The sequence below is a fragment of the Nannospalax galili genome, unplaced genomic scaffold, assembly GCF_000622305.1.
Source record: "Nannospalax galili isolate Female #2095 unplaced genomic scaffold, S.galili_v1.0 scaffold473, whole genome shotgun sequence".
Classification (NCBI taxonomy): Eukaryota; Metazoa; Chordata; class Mammalia; order Rodentia; family Spalacidae; genus Nannospalax; species Nannospalax galili.
In genome coordinates, this window is record NW_008334092.1 from 2,424,751 (window position 1) to 2,447,293 (window position 22,543).

General features: G+C 47.3%; 1 protein-coding gene across 1 annotated transcript; it reads left to right on the forward strand.

The window, feature by feature from the left end:
• Positions 1-1,327: 1,327 nt before the first annotated feature.
• Positions 1,328-2,314, forward strand: Gjb4 (gap junction protein beta 4). The gene has a single exon (XM_008829230.3). The coding sequence runs from the start codon at positions 1,330-1,332 to the stop codon at positions 2,128-2,130; it is 801 nt and encodes a 266-aa protein (XP_008827452.1). The 5' UTR covers positions 1,328-1,329; the 3' UTR covers positions 2,131-2,314.
• Positions 2,315-22,543: the final 20,229 nt, after the last annotated feature.

Sequence of the window (22,543 nt, forward strand, 5' to 3'; positions counted from 1 at the left end):
AGATCCAAAGAGAGAAGGGAACACCATGCTAGACCAAAGAGAGCCCAGAGAATCAAAGAGGAAGAATTGGGGGAAATGGGGCTGCAATACAGTTTAACAAACATCTACCAAGAGTAAGTGGGGCCTGGCAAGGATCTGGGTCCCAGGAAATAGATGTAGAGTTGGGTTTTAGCCGCTGGCAGTCTGGCCAAAAAGACAGGTGAACAGACTGGTGGAATACATGTGCTACATCCTGCCATGGAAGACAGAGAAGGTTCAGCACGTGTTTTAGGGATATGTTGGCTATAGAAACTGGATGCTGAATTAGGGACTATGGAAAGAGAGCTTGAAATGGACCGTGACAGACACTTGAGATAAGGGGGTGGCAAAGCTGGGGTACACGGGACATTGTTTTCTCATGAAAACAATGAGAGATATGACTAGCAAGCATTCACTGACTAGGCAAAGAAAAAGGGGAGAGAGAGAGAGAATGGCAAGGCAGGGACCAGGCCAGAACCCAGCCCCTGTCCCATCCCCTGGGCCCCACTCAAAGCTGGAATGATTGGAATTATTCTAGACTTTAAGATAATAATTGAAAATAAAAGATGAATAACTGAATCAATGAGACAATCAGCTCTGCACTGGCAAAGTGAGGTGGGAAGGAGACCCGCCACAGCAATTACAGAAAAGCCTGTGTTTAGTTGGGGAAGGGATGTCTGGGAAACTGCCCGGAGGCACAGAGGAGTGAGGTTAGAACCTGCTGTAGGCTATCTACCATGGGGCAAGGGTGGGTATACTCAACACAGAGCCCAGCCCAGGCCGGGGTTCAGTAACAGTTGAAGGAATTTGACAACCAATAAAGGACTATCACCACTCTGCCCCTCTGGCCCTGGCCCAGCTCCCAAAGCAAATAGGAAATCAGATAATCCCATCTCTTTAGAAATCTCTAGACGCTATGGCTGAAACGTGGGGTGAAAAGGGCTGGCTGGCATGTACATGCACTGTGCTTATCATCACCTGTATTTATTACTTTTAGAAGGAAACAGACTTGGGAACCTGAAGACCAGGTTCAAGACCAACTCTGCTACTTGTAGCTGTGAGACCTTGGGCAGGTACCTCTTACCTCTCAGCCTTAGCTTGCTTCCCTGTGAAATGGGAGCAATGGCCACCCCTCCTCCTCCAAGTCATTATGAGTGAGGACACAATGGCCCAGTGGTTGTGAATCGGTTTTCTCACCATCTACAAGGAGGCCCATTTACAGGTTCTCCTAAACCTTGTGGCTCCCAGGACCTGAGTGGCTGTCACCCAGGTGTACACGCATTAAGGTGAGGCACTGAGGACACAGCCAGCATGAACTGGGCATTTCTTCAGGGCGTCCTGAGTGGCGTGAACAAGTACTCTACGGCACTGGGTCGCATCTGGCTGTCGGTGGTCTTCATCTTCCGGGTACTGGTGTATGTGGTGGCGGCCGAGGAGGTGTGGGATGATGAGCAAAAAGACTTCATCTGCAACACCAAGCAGCCCGGCTGCCCCAACGTCTGCTATGACGAGTTCTTCCCTGTGTCCCACGTGCGCCTCTGGGCCCTGCAGCTCATCCTGGTCACGTGCCCTTCGCTTCTTGTGGTCATGCACGTGGCCTACCGGGAGGAGCGAGAACGGAAGCACCGCCGGAAACACGGGCCCAATGCCCCTTCCCTCTACAGCAACCTGAGCAAGAAGCGGGGTGGCCTGTGGTGGACCTACCTCCTGAGTCTTGTCTTCAAGGCTGCTGTGGACTCGGGCTTCCTCTACATCTTCCACCGCATCTACAAAGGCTATGATATGCCGCGAGTGGTAGCCTGCTCGGTGGATCCCTGCCCCCACACCGTGGACTGTTACATCTCCCGGCCCACAGAGAAGAAGGTCTTCACCTACTTTATGGTGATCACGGCAGCCATCTGCATCCTACTCAACCTCAGTGAGGTTGCCTACCTAGTGGGCAAGAGGTTCATGGAGGTCTTCCATCCCCGGCGCCGGAAGGCCTCTCGGGCACATCATCTACCAGATACCTACCCACCCTATGTGATCTCCCAAGGAGGTCACCCCCAAGATGGGAACTCTATCCTAAGGAAGGCTGGGCCAGCCACAGTTGATGCAGGTGTGTATCCATAACCTGCAAGTAGGGTCACCTGACTGTTCCCTGAGGCCACCTAGGAGAGCCGGCAAGGGGATTGTCACCTTCTGCAGCAGGGCAGGAGGGGAAGGTGGCTTTGGGGACTCGGGAAACTCATCCAGGGCTAGTAGAGGGTGAAAAGCACCCTTGTATCCCTGGACTCTGAGCCTTCAGGGTCTTGATGACTGGTAGAGATTTTATATTTGTCAATACAGTACCTCAAAACCCTTAATAAATATGATGCTCCCAGCACTTTGAAGACAGGTGGTGAATGGTGGGTGGGGAAGTATGGGAAGGGTGGTTCAAGTGGGCCTCTGGGAGGAAGCCAAGCCATTCAATGGACATCTAAGCCCTGACCTCAGATCCGCACATCAAACATACTCCTCCAACCTCCCACACACAGAAAGTGTGCTACCAGGACATGGAAAAGCATGCCAAAAGCAGGGGTTCCACCAGGGACCTCACAACTCTGCAGCCAACTGACCAAGGCAGGAAGGCAGGGAGCCATGGAGACCCTGTGCCCACAGAAGCTGGTTCTCAGTGATCATAAGTCCAACCACACAATGTTTATGCTTCAAGAGGCCTCAGCCTTCCATTTTCTGGGCTCCCTAGTTTTTCCCTACATAGGTTTTCCATGTACAGGGTCCCTTTTCGGGGTAGAAGATGGTACTCAGGGCAAAACAAGGATGGGGCCTCCTAACTGACAACCCCCAAACCATTCCTCCAGCCTGGACCTGCCTCTGAGTCCACCAGCTGCCCCTGGAGAACTTCCAGAGAAAACACATGCATAGCACAGCCTACAATTCCCAGCCAGCCCGGCCTTCTTCCGCCAAAGCTGCCCTCTTCACAGAGGCACCCTAACTCATGATGGGCACCACCATCACCTAGCTGTCCAAGCCAGAAGCTGGCTTATTCTGTTCTCTCCCTCAGCTCCACACACCTGGTATCCCCACACAGCACCACGTGACACTGAAGGCCTCTTACTCACCTCCTCTGTCATCCCACAGCCTTCTGTCCATCCTCCCATGGGGCCTCTCTGATCTGCCCTGCACACCTGGACCAAATGATTAATCTGTCCTCAAATGTGACCACGTCATTCCCCAGGCTTTAAAACTTCTTTGAGCATGCCCATTCCCAACCCCGCTGCCCCAAAGCTGGCTCCACTGACCTCGCCATTCCTCCCTGGCCTCTTCCTTCAGTTTACCACTGATAACACCTAGGCATTCATGATTTCCAGAGCAGGTAAACCATGCTGTGAACATGCCTCCAACCTTTGTCATATTGATCCCTCTGCCTGGCATGTCCTTCCCACCTCCTCTGTAACATGCCCCCAAACCCTAAGGACAGCCTTCACCATGACTCTGTATGCCAGCCTAGCTCAGACTTCTCTGCTTTGCTACTCTCCATGGGTTGGAATGGCTGATACCCCTAAATGTATCCCCATCAGCCTGTGAGCCCTTCAAGAGCAGGATGCTGAGTCACCAAGTCCCTACAGCCTTTCATAAATGTTTGCTAAATGAGTAAATGGGTTGTGAGCCACTTGGGGGCGAACTGTGTCTTGTTTATCTGAACCCTCTGCCAACCATACCACACCTAGCCTGGGAAGTCAGCAAAGTTGTTTTTTGTCTGAATTCTTGTGGTTAGCTAATCCAAATTTAAACAGTTTATTTATAGGCCAGGGAGCCCTCCAGGTCCACTGGGTAGCCTCTATGCCCACTCTGATTAGAGGACAGGATCAGAGTCACCTGTCTCAGGACAAGTTCCGCCAGAAACAGAGATAGAAGTTGGGATTTCCTGCCCATGATGGATGGAAGAAGGACTCAAGGAAGGAGGGGCTCAACTGAACTGGGTGTACACTCAGGGACCTGGAGCTTGCCTGATTGGAGGAGGTCATAAATGCCACCACAGAGTGGTCCCACCTAGAGACACAGATACTGGGCCTTTGAACTCTACTATCAGCCACTGGCTTGAACTCTCCCCAATGGCAGGAAGGCCAACAGGAAGTAGTAGGAAGCTTTGGTTGAGTCAAGATCATTTCTCCAGGAGCTGCTATGATCCATGGGCAGCTTACCTTGAAATATAGGAATCAGGAGCTAGAGAGTTGGCTCCGTGGTTAAGAGCACTGGCTGCTCTTTCAGAGTTCCAGACATTATATAATACAGGTGCACTTACATACATGCAAGCAATACACTCATACACATAAAATTAAAAAATAAAAATTTTTTAAAAAGAAATATAGGAATCAGGGGCTAGAGAGATGGCTCAGAAGTTAAGAACATCAGTTGTTCTTGCAGAAGACCCGGGTTCGAATCCCAGCACCCACATGGCAGCTAACTGTAACTCCAGTCTGTAACTCCAGTCCCAGGGGATCTGACAGCCTCTTCTGAACCCCACAGGCATTGCATGTCACGGGTGCACTTACCTACATGCAGGCAATACATGCATACACATAAAATAAAAATAATAAATAAAAATTTTTTTAAAAAAAAGAAAAAAATATAGAAATCAGTGTCTGTCCTTAGTAAAGGAAACAATATCGCCTACTGAACTTCCTACTCCAGGAGAGAAGGGTGACTCTCCCAAGTCAGAGACTCTCAACAGAATCAGACAGCCCTAAACTTCTCAGATAAAAACAGTGGCCAAGTCCAGGGCATAAGCAATCCCCCTTAAAGTCTAGAAGTCTACTCCAAGGGCTGTTGCTGGGTCCAGAATATGGTGAGCTCACCCCATGACCTGACCACCCTGATGTGTCCTTGCTGTAGGTGACATGGCAGAGAGCTCATGACCTGAGCTATTAGCCAGGGAGAGGTCAACTATCACCTGACCAGTCAAGGCTGCCAGAGGCGGCTGAGACAAATCTGCTAGGCAGCATTCTGGCCACTGGACCGTCTCGTCCTCTATCTCCCACTCTCAAGCCCCAACCCCACTCCCTTGCTCTACTCAGACCTCCACCTTCTTGCAAAACTCCCACTTGCTGCCCTGTGGGAGCACTCTCCTGTTCCCATTGCCGCTGCCTACTTCTCCTCATTCAAGACTGAGCATGTGGCCAAGGATCTTCTCCTCCTGGTGTCCTCCAGGGACCACCTATGCTTCACCCTGTCCTCTTCATTCTGTGACCTCCTTGTCCTCTGAGACACTCAGCTACCCACTCACAAAATGCCAGACCTTGTCATCACCCACAACTGCTCCCTTCCAGAGCCTCCCATTGGATTCAAGTCAACAAATATTAACTGCTTACTTTATATGAAAGCTCTGTGCTAAGTACTGGGAAGAATTAAACACATTCCCTGGGCTCACATAGCTTACATCCTAAGGAAAAGGGTGACTGCCAAATGTACATTGTCCATAGGGTACCAGGAGGGAAATGAGGAGGACCTGCCATCCAGGCAGCCTGGAAAGGGCTCCCTGGGACCTCACACAATGGCACCTAGAAAATCAGAAGGATGTTGCCACGTGAGAGTGGATAGGACTTCATCTAGAGGAAGACAGCATTTACAAAGGGACAGAGAGCAAATCTGATGGCTGTAAGAAAATGCAGGACGGCTGAATCAGCTGAGGGGTTGATCGTTGGTGTGACACTGAAGAGGACGGGGGGGAGATCATGCAATGCTTTCTTTGGAGATCTCTGTTAATGATGCTGAATTTCATCCTTCACAGTAACAAGTCCCTGAGAAGATCTATCACAGAGGTGATGCCTGTGGTTGCAGTGTGGAGTAAAGGAGGCAGGGCCACCTGTTTGGAATGTGATGCAATAGTCAGAAACCACAAGGGCCTCAACAGGGCAGGGTGTGCTCAGTGTAGATGGAAAGAAGTAGCTGGGTTTTTATGAGATAGAATCAGAAAGATTTGGCAATTTGGTTGGGTGTGGGGACCAAGTACAGGCAGGAATCAAAGTGACAGATTTCTGGCTCTGGGTGACAGTGCCATTTATTGAGTCCAGAGCCCCGGTGAGGAGCAGGTTTGAGGGAGCCGAGACGATTTCAGCACAAACAAGACACTTGGTTATTCCCCATCCTTCCTGGACCATCATAGTCTCTGCATCCTTCCTTTCTCTCCACCAGCACATTTATCATCACTCTTGGGACTTCACAGCCAACATACCTGACCTCTCAATTATTTGACCTCATGCTTCCAACAAGCTTTTCCTCCACCCACCAAACCTCCCACATAAGCCTCACCTCCGACACCTTGTCTGTATCAAGGACTTCCTCATCTCCTAGCTATCTAGCTCACTCAATCTGGTTCTTACTCTGGTAAACCTTTTGCCCCATCCCTTGACCCACCACTGTTCACTGCCCATCACCTCCCTGCACAGCCTCTCTTCTCCTCTCTAGCTTAGATGCTCCAGACCCCAGTAGTCACAGATTTCAAATGTCCCTTACCCCTTGCTTTGAGTACCTCTCTCTAGTACTTGCCTAGCAAGACCCTCTCCAGGAGGCACCTGTTGCTGGGATCTGGAGAATCACACAACTGGACCGACTGACCTTTAATTTAAACATCTGACCGCAAAGCTTAAGTGGGCACCCAGCATTTCTAAGAAATCCTGCACTTTCCTCAAACTTTAGCCCAGTTCTCCAAGATGACTGGCTCATACCTCCTCTTTCCTCATAACTCCAACCCACATTCTCCCAACCCTAAAGCTTTGCCAGGCATCCAAGGTCCCTGGGGACTAGAAACAAGAGGCCAACACCAGCTCATCCCCTCACCACCACCTCTGTACCTTCCCAGCACACGTGCCCCGTCACTCTGCCTTCTCCCCTACAACAGGGATGAAGCACTCCTGTGCCTGGTACACCTGTTCCACTTGGACAGTGGATTCATCACCTTGTTCCTACTCCAGACTATGCTCCAGACTATGTCCCACAATTTCCCTTTCTGCAAATATGTTAGAATATGTTCATTTATCCCCCTTTTAAATTCTCTCTTGACACCACCTCCTTTTCTGAGTACCTACCACTGACAAAAATTCCTCTAAGAGCTTTGTATGTCTGTCTCCTCCTTCTCCTCACTCCACTCAGTGGCCTCCAACTAGCCAAATCTAGCAGTCAGTCCTTCCACCCCATCTCACTCTGTCTAGCCATGGAGAGCTCCCTCCCTAAACATGTCTTCCTTAGGCCTCCACACAGCACCTCCTCACCCATGGGTCTTTATTGATCTCTGCCTCTTCTTCTTCCAACTCTCTAATTGCAAGATACCCAGGGCCCAGTTCTCTGCACTTTCCTCTACATGTTCTTTTCCCCATCAGAGATCTTGGTCAGCACCATCTGTAAAACCATCTATAATCTAGTGGCTCCTACATTTTTATATTCAGGCCTAATTTCTTCCATGAGGGACAGACTCATGTCTCCAACTTCTGTTGGTCTTACTGAAAACTGAAAACAGATTCACAGTTTCTCCATCTTCCCCATGTTGGAAGATGACCTCCCTCATCCAACTACTCAATTCAAAAGCCCAGGGCTGAGGAAATGTTTCCATTGGGGGTTTGTTGTGCAAGAATGAGGACCTGAGTTCGAATCCCCAGCATGCACATGAAAAGTTGGGTGTGGCTGCCTGTGCCTGTAACCCAAAGGCTGGGAAATGGGGTGAGAAGAGGATTGCTGGGACTTGTTGGCCAGCAGCCCCAGGTTCAGTGAGAGATCCTGTCTCAAGGGAATGAGATAGAGAGTGATAGAACAAGACATCTCTTGAAGTCCTCCTCCACATGCATGTGTGGGTACACACATATACACCACACACACACACACACGCATGCACACACACACCCTAGCATCTTTCCTCATAATCACACCCACATCGTGGGCAAGTCATATTGGCAGTCAGTCCAAAGTATATTCAAAATCCAATCACTTCCTTCCATCTCCAAGTGTTTCAATCCCAGGCCAAACTGCTTCATTTCAATACTTGGCCCCTTGTAGCTACTGGGCTCCCTGCCTCTACTCTTCCTCCCTTGAAATGCCTCTTCCACACAGTAGCCCAGAAGATCTTTCTGGCATCTAAGTCAGAGCAATTAACTCACTCTTTTGATTAAAATGCTTAATTAGGGCTAAGGATGTAGCCAGCACCCCATAAAATTGGGTGTACTTTCGCACACCTGTAATCCCAGAATTCAGGGATGTGGAAGGAGGAGGATCAGAAATTCAAGTTCACCCTATCTCAAAAGAAAATGAAAAAAAACCTTCATTAAAGCTGCCTCCAAGTAGCTTCCCATCAAGACAAGGAAAATTAAAACAAGTCACACTCTTTACCATGGCCCACAAAGCCCTGTGTGGTTGGGCAGGGCTACCTCTCTAAGCCCCTCTCCTCCATCTCTGCCCTCTGCTCATTCCCTACGACACTGGCCACCCGCTTCCCCATCTCAGGATCTTTGCCCCTGCTTTGACAGCACCCTTCCCCTAGAGCATCACACGTCTCCCTCCTCAGCACATCTCAGACATTCCCATTTCAAGAGGCTCTCTCCCACCCTCCTCAGAAGCACACACCACCAGTCACTCTATCAGATGACCTCATCTTCATGTAATTGTAGCATGTAGTGGTTTAGGAAATTTTCTCAATGATTTATGTATTTTTTCTCATTGTGTCACAGAGATGAGCTTCTGGGGGAAAGGGCTATGATTTGGTCACCCCTGGACCAGCCCTCTCAATTCCTGGTGCAGTGCTCCATGCTTAGTAGGCACCTGATAAAAGTGGGTCAGGTGACTGCGCAGCACCTAGGTGGAACAAATAGCCTGTTGACATAAGGGAAGGGTAGGAAGGAGATGGAAATCTGGGAGGCATCAGCAGGATTGGCTATGTGTGAGACAAGGTCTTGCTCCATAGTTACCCATAGGAAGGGGTTTTCTATAATCAAGTCTTTTCAGAGTCTCCTTCATCATGGGCCATGCTCTCAGTTATTGCTTTTTTAACAACAAACTATTCTTTGGGGGAAACTCATTAGCCTGGAATAACCTCAATCAATGACAACTGGGATGTTCATGGAGGTCACTTGGCAGATTCAAAACACAAATGGAGGTAAAAATATTTACCATTGACTTAATCATTATTCCTGGGAGTAAGAAGCCCTTATAAGTATTGTCTTTGTAACCACAGTCTTTATTTTTAAAATTATTTTGAGGAAAATAAAGGAAGTAGTTCTATCATGGATTTTTTTTTTTTTTTTTTTTTTTTTTTTTTTTTTTTTTTTTGGTCTTTTTGAGACAGGGTTTCCCTGTAGCCCCAGCTGTCCTGGAACTCACTATGTAAACCAGGCTGGCCTTGAACTCACAGAGATCCGCCTGCCTCTGCCTCCCGAGTGCTGGGATTAGAGGCATGCACCACCACACCCGGCAATCATGGATTTTTTTTTAATGTAATTTATACAGTTAGACTTTTGCAGCAAAAAAATTAAAATTCCAGCTTTTATACAGATTTAAAAATCACTATGTTGTGGACAGCTGGGGGGCAGGTGGATCTCTGTGTTCCAGGCCAACCTGGTTTATATAGAGAGTGCCAGGCCAGCCAGGACTACATAGTAAGACCCTGTCTCAAAAAGAAAAACGTCACTCTGTTTTGAGTGTGATAGTTCAGGCTCGACTCCCAGCATCTGGGAAGCTAAGGCAGAAAGCGGGTGGATCCAGAGTTCACCCTCACCTAGGACTGCTTAGTGACAGCCTGCCTCAAAAACAATTTTATTGACTGAAGAGTTGACTCAGCAGTTAAGAACACTAACTGCTCTTGCAGAGGACCAGAGTTCAATTCCCAGCACCCACATGGCAGCTAACAACCACCTGTAACTCCAGTTCCAGGGAAATCTGATACCCTCTTCTGACCTCTGTGGGCATTTCACATCACAGGTACACTTACACACATGTAGGCAATACACGCATACACATCAAATAAAAATAACAAACATTAAATTTTTATTTTATTTATTTTTATTGATTCATTTAAAAATATAGAATATAGTTTTTTAAAAAACATTAAATGACACCTCAATGAATGGCTAACCATCCCAGATCATGAAGTAGGATATTATTAAGACTGATCTATCTGTGCATACTCTGTAATTTCTATCCATAGCTCAACAACTATTTTAAGTAAAGTAACAGCTGATTCTAAAACTCATACAGAATATCAAGTGACTCTGGATTGTCCAGAAAAACTTCAAAACTAAAAGTAAAGTTGAAGGATTCATGTTTTCTGATTTTAAAACTGATTACAAAAATATGGTATTCAAAAAATTATGTTATTACAATTATACACATAGATAATTGAAATTCTTAATATCCAACTAAGTGTTTATGGCCAACTAATTTTTAGCAAAGGTGCCAAGTTCTCTTAATGGGGAAAAATAATGCTTTCAGTGAATGATCTTGAACATCTGCTAGCCATTCACAAAAAAAGAAAGCTCGCCATTGTACCACCTAACTAGTACATACAAAAATTAAAATGAAGCAAACACCTAAATGTAAAAGCCAAAAATATAGACCTATTAGACAGAAGCACAGGAGTATCAATATATGATATATTCTTTTTTTAGTGGTTCAAATGTTTTATTTTATTTTATTAATAGCTATGTGACAGACAATTTGAACAAAATTAAAGTTTGGGGGGACTGGGGAGATGGCTCAGTCAGTAAAGTAGTTGCCACACAAGCCTAACGACTTGAGTTTGATCCCCAGAACCCGAGTTTGATCCCCAGAACCCATGTATGAAGACTGAATGTGGTGGTGTAAGTTTATAACCCCAGCACTGGGATGGTGGAGACAGGAAGATCCCTGGAGATTGCTGTGCAGTCAATCTAACCCACTTGGCAAGCTCCAGACCAATGAGGAAACTGTCTCAAAAACATTAAAAAGTGAACAGTGTCTGAGGAACAACACTCAAGAGTGACCTCTGACCCACCTATATACACATGTACCTACATCCACAAACACCCACATAAACAGACACAATAAATAAACAAATAAATAATAAAAATTAATGGTAACAAATCTCTAATCAGATTGCCCCAAACATTAAAAAAATGTAAAAGTTGTAACTAAAATTTATAAAATATAAAAAAATAAAGCTGGGCATGGTGGTGCACACCTTTACCTTTAATCCCAGCAACTTAGGAGGCATAACCAGGCAGATCTCTGTGAGTTCAGGACCAGCCTGGTCTACATAGTGAGTTCCAGGTGTATATATATGGAAGGGAAAAAAGAATACCTCTTAATAAATTTAATATATGATTTTTTAAAATGTGTAGCATGGGGGACTGGAGAGATGGCTCAGTGATTAAGAGCACTGGCTGCTCTTGTCGAAGACCTGAGTTCAGTTACCAGCACCCACATGGCAGCTAACAATTGTCAGTAACCACCTCCAGGGGATCTGACCCCCTTCTGGACTCCTCAGGTATTGCATGACATAAGTGTCCTTAAATACACGCAAGCAAAACACTCATACACATAAAATACAGTTTTTTAAAAATAATGTTTAACATGGGATGGAGAGAGGGCTCAGTGGGTTAAAACATGTGTTGCTGACCCTGAGTTTGATGCCTGGAGCTCACATGGTAGAAGGAAAGAACCAGCTCTCACAAGTTGTCCTCCAACCTCTACAAACTCAGTGGTACACACACCTGTACACACACACACACACACACACTCTCTCTCTCTCTCACATGATAAATGTAAAAAAATAAAATTTATAGAGAAATTAATAAAGTTAGTAAAATGTGTTTTTATTTCAGTCACACCAGGAGTTCATGGACGCAGATTAGCCACAGACTGTTTACAGGGTCCTCTCACTGGGGATAGGGAAGGTGGCTGATTTGGAGCCATATTTCAGCTTCAGTGGAGGTGATGACTTGAGGCTAGACATATGGATACCCACAAAGACTAGGAGGGAGGTCTGAGAAGATGCTGAAGGATGGAGGCTTCGAGGCCAAATAAAATGTAGGAAAGACAGCTGAGGGTCATCAAGCCAAGGGAAGAACATGTCATAGAGGAAGATGAGGACACAGGACACCCAGGAAGAGTCTAAAAGGAGAAAGTGATCAGAACCAAACGTTGATGTGGGTCAAATTAAACAACAACTAAAACAAGCTCAGGAGAATCACAAGATGGTCTCTGGGACCCAGGCAGGAGTGCTGTCCGTAGACATGGGATGTAGAAACCAGGTCCTGGTGAAGTGAGAGCTCAGCAAAATGGAGACACTTAGTGTGAGCAGTGAGCTGGAGGATGGAAGCTGCCAAAAGGATAGGAAGAGAAACGGTTCCAGCTGCAAGGGCGTGAAGGGACGTTGTGTTAGGACGGGAGACACTTGAGAACGATCACTCGGGAATGAGAGGACTACAGTAGAGGAAGGTTAAGGGCCTAAGGACAGCCAAGGAGAATGGGATCCAGAGGCCCACGGAGCTTAGACTTAGACCAGAGGACAGGTTAACCATGGTCTGGGGGAATGAAGAGATGGTGGGAAGGCACAGGGTCACCCACTCTCCGACCACAGCTGCCCCAAAACCTTCATGGGTACCTCCAAGAGCTCCTCCCAGCCCAGCAGCCCCTCGTCTATTCCCTTCCTTCTGTGTTTCATCTAGGCCTGTGCTCCAAGCATCACGGACATCGTCCTCATCTCACATGGGACTTGCCAGCTGATGCCCGTCATCCCTCCAGAACCACAGGCCCTCGGAAGACAGGGACAGCACCCACCCCACACCGTGTATGTAGCAAGAGGATAATAAGTACTTCCTGAGATAACCGCTGGAACAAATTGCTGTCCCACCAATACCCCCACTGCCCTTCGGCCCCTCCTCTTGAGCAGACCTGGCCCTTCCTTGACCCCATGTTCCCTGCATCTCCTTCCTCACCTCTCCTGGTTTTCGCGACCATTCATCCTTCCTCACCTCCCACTCCCTCACCCATCATCTATGATCCGTCTCTGCCCTACCATGCCTCTCAATCACCCTGCTGGTGCCAGCTTCACCTACAACTTGTCACTCAGCCGGGTGGAGGCTCTGCAGGCCCTGTCTTGCATGATGGGGCATTTAAGGGTACACAGCCTTCCTTCTAGAAGCTCTTTCCCATGCCATGGGTCCTATCTTTGTTCTACCCACCCAGAACCGTTCCTTTCCCTCTAAACTGGTGCTCTACAGATGACCACCAGCCATGTGCCCTGGCCACTTGTCCTCAGAGTGAATACATGGTCCAGATGAAGCCAGCCAGAGTTCTGTCATGTTTTTTATAGTTTCTAAGGAAGGCATGTAGTGGCAAAGCTTGGGAAGGTGTGAACTGCTGAGTAGAAAGCTGCTGTGTGAAAGCCTTGTGCAAAATCCTCTGGGTAGCAGGAGAGATGGGAGCCAACAGTCAAAGACAAGCAGAGGCTAGCAGCAAGGAGAGCGGTCCTAAACACCCTCCAGACCTGATTCAGATAACACCAGGAATCCAACATGCCCACCCTCCCTGTGCTCCTACAGACCAATAAATTCCCCTCTGCAAAACACATCCAAGTTGAATATCTGTCATTTGTAATTAAAAGTCCTGACTGGGGCTGGAGATTGTAGCTCAATTGGTAAGAGTGCTTGCCTGGTATGTACAAGGCTCTTAATTCAATCCCTAGTACCACATAAACTGCATGCAATGATGCACACCTGTAATCCCAGCATGTGGAAGCAGGATGATCAAGTGTTCAGGGTCATTCTCAGTTACGTAGACAGTTCAAGACTATCCTGGGATACACGAGACCCTGTATCAAAAAAGGAGAGATTAAGGTAGAAAGGTAGCTCAGTGGTTAAGAGCACATACTGGGGGGCTGGAGAGATGGCTCAGTGGTCAAGAGCACTGACCACTCTTGCAGAGGACCTGGGTTTGATTCCCAGCACCCACATGGTGGCTACAAACCATCCTTAACTCCAGTTCCGGGGAATCCAAAGCCCTCTTCTGACCACCACGGCATTGCATGACACGGGTGCACTCACACACATGCAGGCAATACACTATACACTCATACACACAAAATAAAAATAATAAATAAAATATTTTTTAAAAAAAGAACACATACTGATCTTACAGAGGACCTGAGTTTGATTCCCAGCATCTACATCAAACAGGTCACAGCAGCCTGTAATTATAGCACTGCACTCTCATGCACAAACCCACACATACACACACACACACACACACACACACGCACGCATGCACGCATATGCACGCACATTCACATGATTAAAAAATAGAAGACAAATAAGGGTGGCAGGGGAGATGGCTCAGTGGTAAGACAGCTTGCTGCACAAGTATGAGAAACTCAGTTCAATGTCTAGCACCCACATAGAACACATAGGCATGAAGTACTGGGTCACTAAACTGAAACCCCAGTGCCCAATGAGGGAAATTTCCATAGGAGGCACTGGTCAGAGAGGTCCCAGAGACCCTCCCCAAACAATACAGGTTCCTGCCACTCCTCTTGGTTGCCCACAAAACTATTTGATAAGACCCTATTGCTGAAGACACCACACACCTTAGATGAAAGAGGAATCAAACTGGAACAGAACTGGAGCTTCCTCCCTGCAGGCTAGCTTTCATAATGCCAGATGGTGCTATGTAGGCTGCTGGGGGAGAAAAGGCACCAATGGTCTTGTCTAGCTGTGAACTCTATGAATGACAATACCAACCTGCCATGCAAGATATGCCAATTGATGCAATAGTGACATAACTGTCACAGGGATAACCAACCAATCCCTGATGGAATTTGAGGCCCAATCCACAAGAGGGAATCCATACCTAGTTCTATTAACCCAGTGAAAAACCACATGACTGAGGTGGTCTTGGGCCCCAGCAGGGAACCTACTGCTACTGTTGAGCTAAATTGGCATAGTTTCAAACCACCTTCTAAGTGTCTGTTTGTAGCCAAGACAAGGATTACTCAAAGCCTTAACCAGAGCAGCCTCTTTTCAGTGACGGGTGGATCCAGAGATTCATCACTGCGTAAGATGCTAAGAAGAAAGGAGAGTTAAGGGCTCAGCCCTAAACAAGATATTTAAAGTGTCCCATTAAGGCTCAGAGAACACTGCAGAAGAGGGGGCAGAAAGAATGTAAGAGCCCAAAGATAGAAGGAAAGGCTGCCAGATGACGCCTTCCAAGCATGACAGGGCCATGGAGATCATGAACCTGAGGCAGCTGTTCTTACTGGCACTGGGCCTACACAAGTCAGGTCCACCCAACAGTCAGCTATGCACAGGGAAGGGGATCACAGGGTCCTACACACTGTTGATTCATCAGCAACTATCAGATTCTGGGAGAGGAGGAGACAGGGTCTCAATTTGTGTACCCACTGGTGAGTCCCCCAGGCTCCATGAATAGATCCAAACTATGGTCACACAGACAGCCCTAGTTAAGTCTGTAGGGCACAAAATGAACCAAAAAATCATAAATATGGGAAAGAGATTTTTAGGGAAAATGGGGGGCTCAGAGGGAGATAAGAGCAGAAATGGGGGGGGTGAGTAACCAGAATGCACTATAACATATATGAAATTGTCAAAGAATGAAATTCATTAATAAAACAATACTTTTAAAAACAGGTATTGGGGATGGAGAGATGGCTCAGCAGTTAAGAGCACCTACTGGGAACAGTTCCTAGCATCCACATCAGGTGGTTCACAGCTGCACGCAACTCCAGCTCCAGAGGGATCCACTGCCTCTGACCTCCGAGGGCACCGTACCCATATGCACGTACCTACACATAGACATACACACATACACATAATTAAAATATTTTTTTTCAAGTTTTAAAGGCCTGTCCATGGGGCTGGAGAGGTGGCTCAGCGGTTAAGAACACTGACTGTTCTGGCAGAAAACCCGAGTTCAAATCCCAGCACCCACATGGCAGCTAACAACTGTCTGTAACTCAAGTTCCAAAAATAAAGAAAATTTTTTTTTATTTTTTTAATTTTAAAGGCCTGGCCATGTAACTCTGGGACTGTGGTGAATCCCTGGGGCTTGTTGGTCACCAGCCTAGCCTCAGGGTCAATGAGAGACTCTATCTCAAGGAAATAATAGAAAGTAATAGAGCAGGACACCTGACATCCTCATCTGGCTTCTTCATTCACGTACATAGGTATGCACACAGACACGTGCACCTACGACACACACATATGTGCTCATGCAACACGTGTGTGCATGCAACACACATATGTGCACATTCAACACATGTGTGCGCATGCAACACAAGTGTGCACATACAACACACATATGTACATGCACATGCACACGTACACACACACACACACACATACGCACGCACACACACACACACACACACACACACACACACACACGTCCTGACTGGCACACCCAAGCTCCTTTCTGTGACACCACCCCTTCAGCCTTCCTCCCACCACTCCCTCTGCATCTCCATAGTGGAGGGCCTGGAGTGTTGTCCCTGGTCCCTGTGTTGTTAAGGTTCAGATAGCCCTGCCCCCATCACCAACAGGATCCCAAGGACTTCTCATGCTCCTGAGAAAAGGGAACCTAGCTGATAAGCACCTTGGTCTTTGAAGTCAAGAGAAGCAGACTTTTCTCCACTGTTTGGCCAACACAGCAGGCTTCCCCTTTGATCTCTAAAGAGGACAGGTTTTAACAGTCCTGCTCTCCCACTACCCCCCAACTTTAAAATAAATACATCTTCCCGCCTTCTGCAGGAAGCAGAAGCCTCCCTTTTAAAAAGACCCCAGCTCAAGACCCGGGCAGACATTTTCCCTGCCTGGAAGGGAATCTGTCCCATGTGTTCCTTTGCTAATAAACCCTATTTTGATGGAGTTTTAGCTGTGCCTTGGTGCCTCATCATCCATTCGCTCATTCTCCGCCAACTTTTTACCTATCATGTGTGATGCTGTCTTCTTGATGCAAAATTTCCATCTTAAACATTTTAGGCATTTCATGCAATACCATTAATTACATTCCCAAATGCAGCCATCACCACTACTGAACTCTAGAGGTTTTTTTCATCGTGTCTAACAAAGTCCTGTACCTGTTAAACACTAAGCCCCACTTACCCTTCAACCCAGCCCCTGGTCACTTCTGATCTACTTCCTGTACCTACAAGTTTGCCTGTTCTTGACACTTCACCTAATGGAACTACCCACTATTTGTCCTTTGCTATATGGTTTGTTTCACTTAGCATCAAGTTTTCTAGATTCATGCACATTGTAGCATAAAACAGAACTCTGTTCCTTCTTACTGTTAAGCAAAATTGTACTGTAAACCAGGAGTGGTAGCTCACACCTCTAATCCCAGTACTCAGGTGGCTGAGGCAAGACAATTGTCACCAATTTAAGGCCAGCCTGGGCTACATAACATTTCACAATAAAAAATTTAAAAAAAAAACTCATCGTCTACATCACATTTTGTTCCTTTATCTATTCGTCTCTCTGTGGCTATTTGGGTCATGTTCTCTGTTTGGCAACTATGAGCTTTGCTGTTTGAACACTCACTTAAGCATTGCCTCCCTGGGTTCCACCCTCTGGGGCATATTCCTAGGAGTGGATCTGTTGTGTCCCATGGCAAGCCTGTGTTTACCTTTTGAGAAACTGCCAGACTGTTTCCCACAAAGACAGCACCAGTTTACATTCCCAGCAGCAATGCAGGAGGTTCTAATTCCTCTCCTCTTTCCCACCCAGAAGCCAAGCCCCACCCTTGCTGCCTTGGACATTCCCACATGAGTGTTCCACAGGGAGCTCAGACTCAGTAACAGCAGGCTATTGATGCAAGAGGTAATTTGGCTGTGTGAAAGCAGCACGTTCTGAGCCACATCCCATGCCTGGGGGGTGTTGGGAATTAGGTGAGGCTGGAGATGAGTGTAGGATGGAGTATTGGGGATTAAGTGAAGTGGGGTTGAGTGTGAGATGGGGTGAAGGCCCTATTGTGGGCTTGCATCTTGTCAGGGCCATATCACAATATCTCAATGCTCTGGTCAAAACAGCTGTCCCAAGCTGGGCACAGTGGCACACACCTGTATCCTAGCACTTGAGGTGCTGAGGCAGGGAAGAGGAGGGTCTTGCCTTCCAGATCAAGAGGAGACAAGTCTCAAAAAAAAAAAAAAAAAAAAAAAAAAAAAAAAAGAGCAGGTTCCAGAGGCTGGTGAGATGGCTCAGTGGGGAAAGGCACAAATATAAACTTGGCGGCCTGAGCTCAATCCCAGGAACCCAAATGAAGATGGAAGGAGGGAACCAACTCCACAAAGTTGTCCTTTGGCCTCTACACATGCGTTGTGGCGTACACACACCCACAAATACACATCACATGTGAATACACACACAATAATAATGATAGTACTACTAATAATAAATAATTGCTTAAATGACCCCAGAATCCCATGGTTTTCTTTTGTGTCTCCAACACTCCCCTTTTCTGAAGCTTCCCAGTTCAGCCAACAGCAAACCAGCTACTCCATAGCTTGAGTCAGGAGCTCTCCAATTCACACAAATGACGAATTCAGAATCCACATCCCTGCAGTCCAGGATCAATCTAAGCCCATCTCTCCTTCCCAGCACCTAGCTCCCAATGCCCAATGCTTCCTCAGTCCAAGATCTAGGCTCCAAAGCTCCAGGAAGTTCCCACACTCCAGACAAGATAATTTCAGGGCACACTGCACGCACCTCACTCCAAGCTGGCTTCCCGAGCTGTCCTGATGTCATCACCCTCCCAGTTCAAATGCCATCCAACCCAGCGGCTCCCCTAACCAGGTGAGCAGACACAGGGGACAGATAGACTCTGGCCAGTTATAGGTCCACCTGACCCTTAAGCATCAGAAGCTCAGATCTGGTAGAGAGAAGGAGCAGAAAAAAAAAAATGAGGCTCCATGAACAATGGCTTCCCAGGAAAGGAAAGGGATCCCTCAGGGTTAGGGATGGACTCGGTTGGTAAAGTGGTTGTCTAGCATGCATGAAACCATGGGTTCTGTCCCCAGCACCACATAAACAGGGCGCAGTGGCTCAGGTCAGTAATCCCAACACTAGAGAGGAATTTCTGGAGGGTAGGAGAGTGGGGATGCTAAACTAGAAGGGAGTGGAGGAAATAGTCCTGTGCTAGGAAGAGCTACAGACAGATGGAGAGGTCAGAGAAGAGTGAGCAGGCACATGGGTGCTGAGGCTGGGCAGGACCCAGTCAGGACAGCACTTCAGCTAACGAGAGAGGCGGGAATGAGGACAGGTTCCCATGAGCTGGACAGAGAGACTGCATGGGGTCTTCCAGGCAATCTCCGCCTTCAACTGTCACTCGGAATGAGCAGGAAGCCTGCCGGGCAGTTTGAACAGAAAAGCACAGGCTCCCTCAGGAGACGGTGTTACTAATAAGTGCTTCAGTGAGGACTGAAGGAGGGTCACCAATGATGAGGCTGTTGCAATGATGCAAGAAAAGAAAAGGCTTGTGGCCCCATGTTCCCACAGACCACATTAATGGAGTTGGGTGAGAAGCGGCCAGACTCTGAAAATGTTTTGAAAGTAGTGTCAAAATGATTCTGCCATTGAATGTCAAAGATCAAAAAGAGGGACTCTAAGCTTTAGGGCCTAAACAGATAGATGAATAAAAATGACATTTCATGGCTAGAGAGATGGCTCAGTGACTAAGAGCACTTGTGACATGATCATGAGGACCAGTGTTTGAATCCCTGCACCCACATAACAAGCCAGGCATCCCACAAACACCTGTAACTGTAACTGCAGCTTAGAGGGATTCAACCGCCTCTTCTGGCCTCCACTTACGGAGATATGCACACGCACACGCACACACTCTTTTTAAATGTTTTTAATTATTTTTTATTTTATGTGCATGAGTGTTTTGTCTGCATGTATATAAGTGCATCAAATCACATGCATGCAATGCCCACAGAGTCCAGAAGAGGGTGTCAGATCCCCTGGAACTGGAGTTACAGATGATGGTTAGCTGCCTTGTGTGTGCTGGGAACTGAACCCGGGTCCTCTGTAAGAGCAGCCAGTGCTCTTAACTGCTGAGTCATCTGTCCAGCCCCAACGCATACACTGTTGCAAGACACACACACACATAAATAAAAGAATTGTTTTTTAAAACGGCACTTACTGGACGCATACACTGTTGCAAGACACACACACACACATAAATAAAAGAATTGTTTTTTAAAACGGCACTTACTGGAAGAGTCAGTGAGAGAAGGAGGTTGGAAAAGAATAAAAAAGTATGCAGCCGCTAAACAAACTTCAGATAGACACCATACAGTTTATGGAGGGGTCGGGGTGTACGTATATATAGAGTACATACATACCTATACACACATGGAGACCAGAAGAGGACATCAGGCATCCTGCGCTGTCACTCTCCATCTCATTCTCTTCAGACAAGGTCTCTCCCTGAACCTGAAATGAGTCTGGTAGCCAGCAAGTCCCAGCAATCCTCCTGTCTCCACCTCCAACAGCGCTGGGGTTACAGACACTAAAACAACCGAGCTCAGTTTTTTACATGGTTGTTGGGATCCAAATTCAGATCCTCATGCTCAAGCAGCAAGTGTTCTTACCCACTGAGCCATCTCCCCATCCCCTGACACCATGAAGCTTTTAAACACGTGTGTTCGGTGAACCAGCTGAAATTCACATTAGCTGGCATCTTGGTTTTTGCCTGCTTTTGTTTTCATTTTGCTTTGCTTTGCTTCTAAGCCTGACAACCTTAATAAGTCAAAAGCTTAACTTGGGACATGATAAGTTTATAATTCCTGCTAAGTATCCATAGGAAATAGGCTGATTAATAGCCCCAAACATGAGCACAGAGTTCAGAGAAATAGTCTGGGCTGGGGACAAGTATTTAAGAGTTGTCGTCCTAACTTTGATTTTTTTGTTGTTGCTGTTCTTAACTGACCCAGGCTGGTCTCAAACTGGAGATCCTCCTATCTCTACCTCCCAGTAGCTGAGACAACAGGTGCCAGACACCACACCTAAGTAAACTTTATGTTTTGTGTGACTGTGCGTATATGTGGGTGCACATGTGTATACATGCATGTGGAGGCCAGAAATCAACTCAGATGTCATTCCTCAGGACACTGATCACCTTGTATTTTGAGACAGGGTCTCTCACTCTCCTGCAAACTCACTGAATTGACTAGGTTGGCTAGCTAGCAAGCTCCAGGGATCAGTCTTTCTCCATCTCCCAGAGCTGCAATTGCAAGTACGCATGCCCAACTTTTTTAAGTGTGTGTGTGTGTGTGTGTATGTGTGTGTGTATGTGTATGTGTGTCTGTGTGCCTGTGTGTGTGTGTGTATGTATGTGTGTATCTGTCTGTGTGTGGTGTATGTATGACTGTGTGGGTGCATGCTTGCACATACCACAGCATGCACATACCACAACATGCACGTGGAGGTCAGAGGACAACTCTCAGAAGTGTTCTCTCCATCCACTCTGTTGAGGCAGGCGGCTCATTTCTCCTGTGTCGTACGCCGCAGCCTGGCTGGCCCTCCAGCTTCTGGGTGATTCTCCTGTCTTTGCCTCCCATCTCACTGTAGGAATGCTGGAATTACAGATGCACACTACTACATCCAGGTTTTTTTTAGCATGGGTTCTGGGAATCAAACTCAGGTCCTCGTGCTTACGTGTGTGTATGTGTATGTGTGTGTGTATCTGTCTGTGTGTGGTGTATGTGTGACTGTGTGGGTGCGCTTGCACGTACCACAACATGCACGTGGAGGTCAGAGGACAACTCTCAGAAGTGTTCTCTCCATCCACTCTGTTGAGGCAGGCGGCTCATTTCTCCTGTGTCGTACGCCGCAGCCTGGCTGGCCCTCCAGCTTCTGGGTGATTCTCCTGTCTTTGCCTCCCATCTCACTGTAGGAATGCTGGAATTACAGATGCACACTACTACATCCAGGTTTTTTTTAGCATGGGTTCTGGGAATCAAACTCAGGTCCTCGTGCTTACGTAGCAGGTACTTTACCAACTGAGCCACCTCCTCAGCCCCCAGTTTTCATACTACAAACCCTGACACTGGATGACTTCGCCAAGACAGTGAGAAGATGAGGGGTCCAGGGACTGAACTTAGGGACATCCCAATGCTAGAAGTCATGGAGAACTGGAGTCAAAGCAGGCAGAGAAAGAGAGTCCAGACAGGAAGGAAGAAGTCAGGGGCATGTGGTGGCCAGGAAGCCAATGAGTCAGGAGTCTCAGGAAGAAAGGAGCCAACTTCACTCATTGCTGCTGGGGTCCAGGGAAACACCAGGGCTGAGGGATTTAGCTGTAGAGACCTTAAAAAGAGCTGTTTGGGTGTACCATGGCAAACAAAACCTGTTAAGGTAATTTTAAGAAAGTATAGAAAGGCCGAGCTTGGTGGCACACGCCTTTAATCCCAGCACTCGGGAAGCAGAGTCAGGCGGATCTCTGTGAGTTCAAGGCCAGCCTGGTCTGCAGAGTGAGTTCCAGGCCAGCTGGGGCTACAGGGAGACCCTGG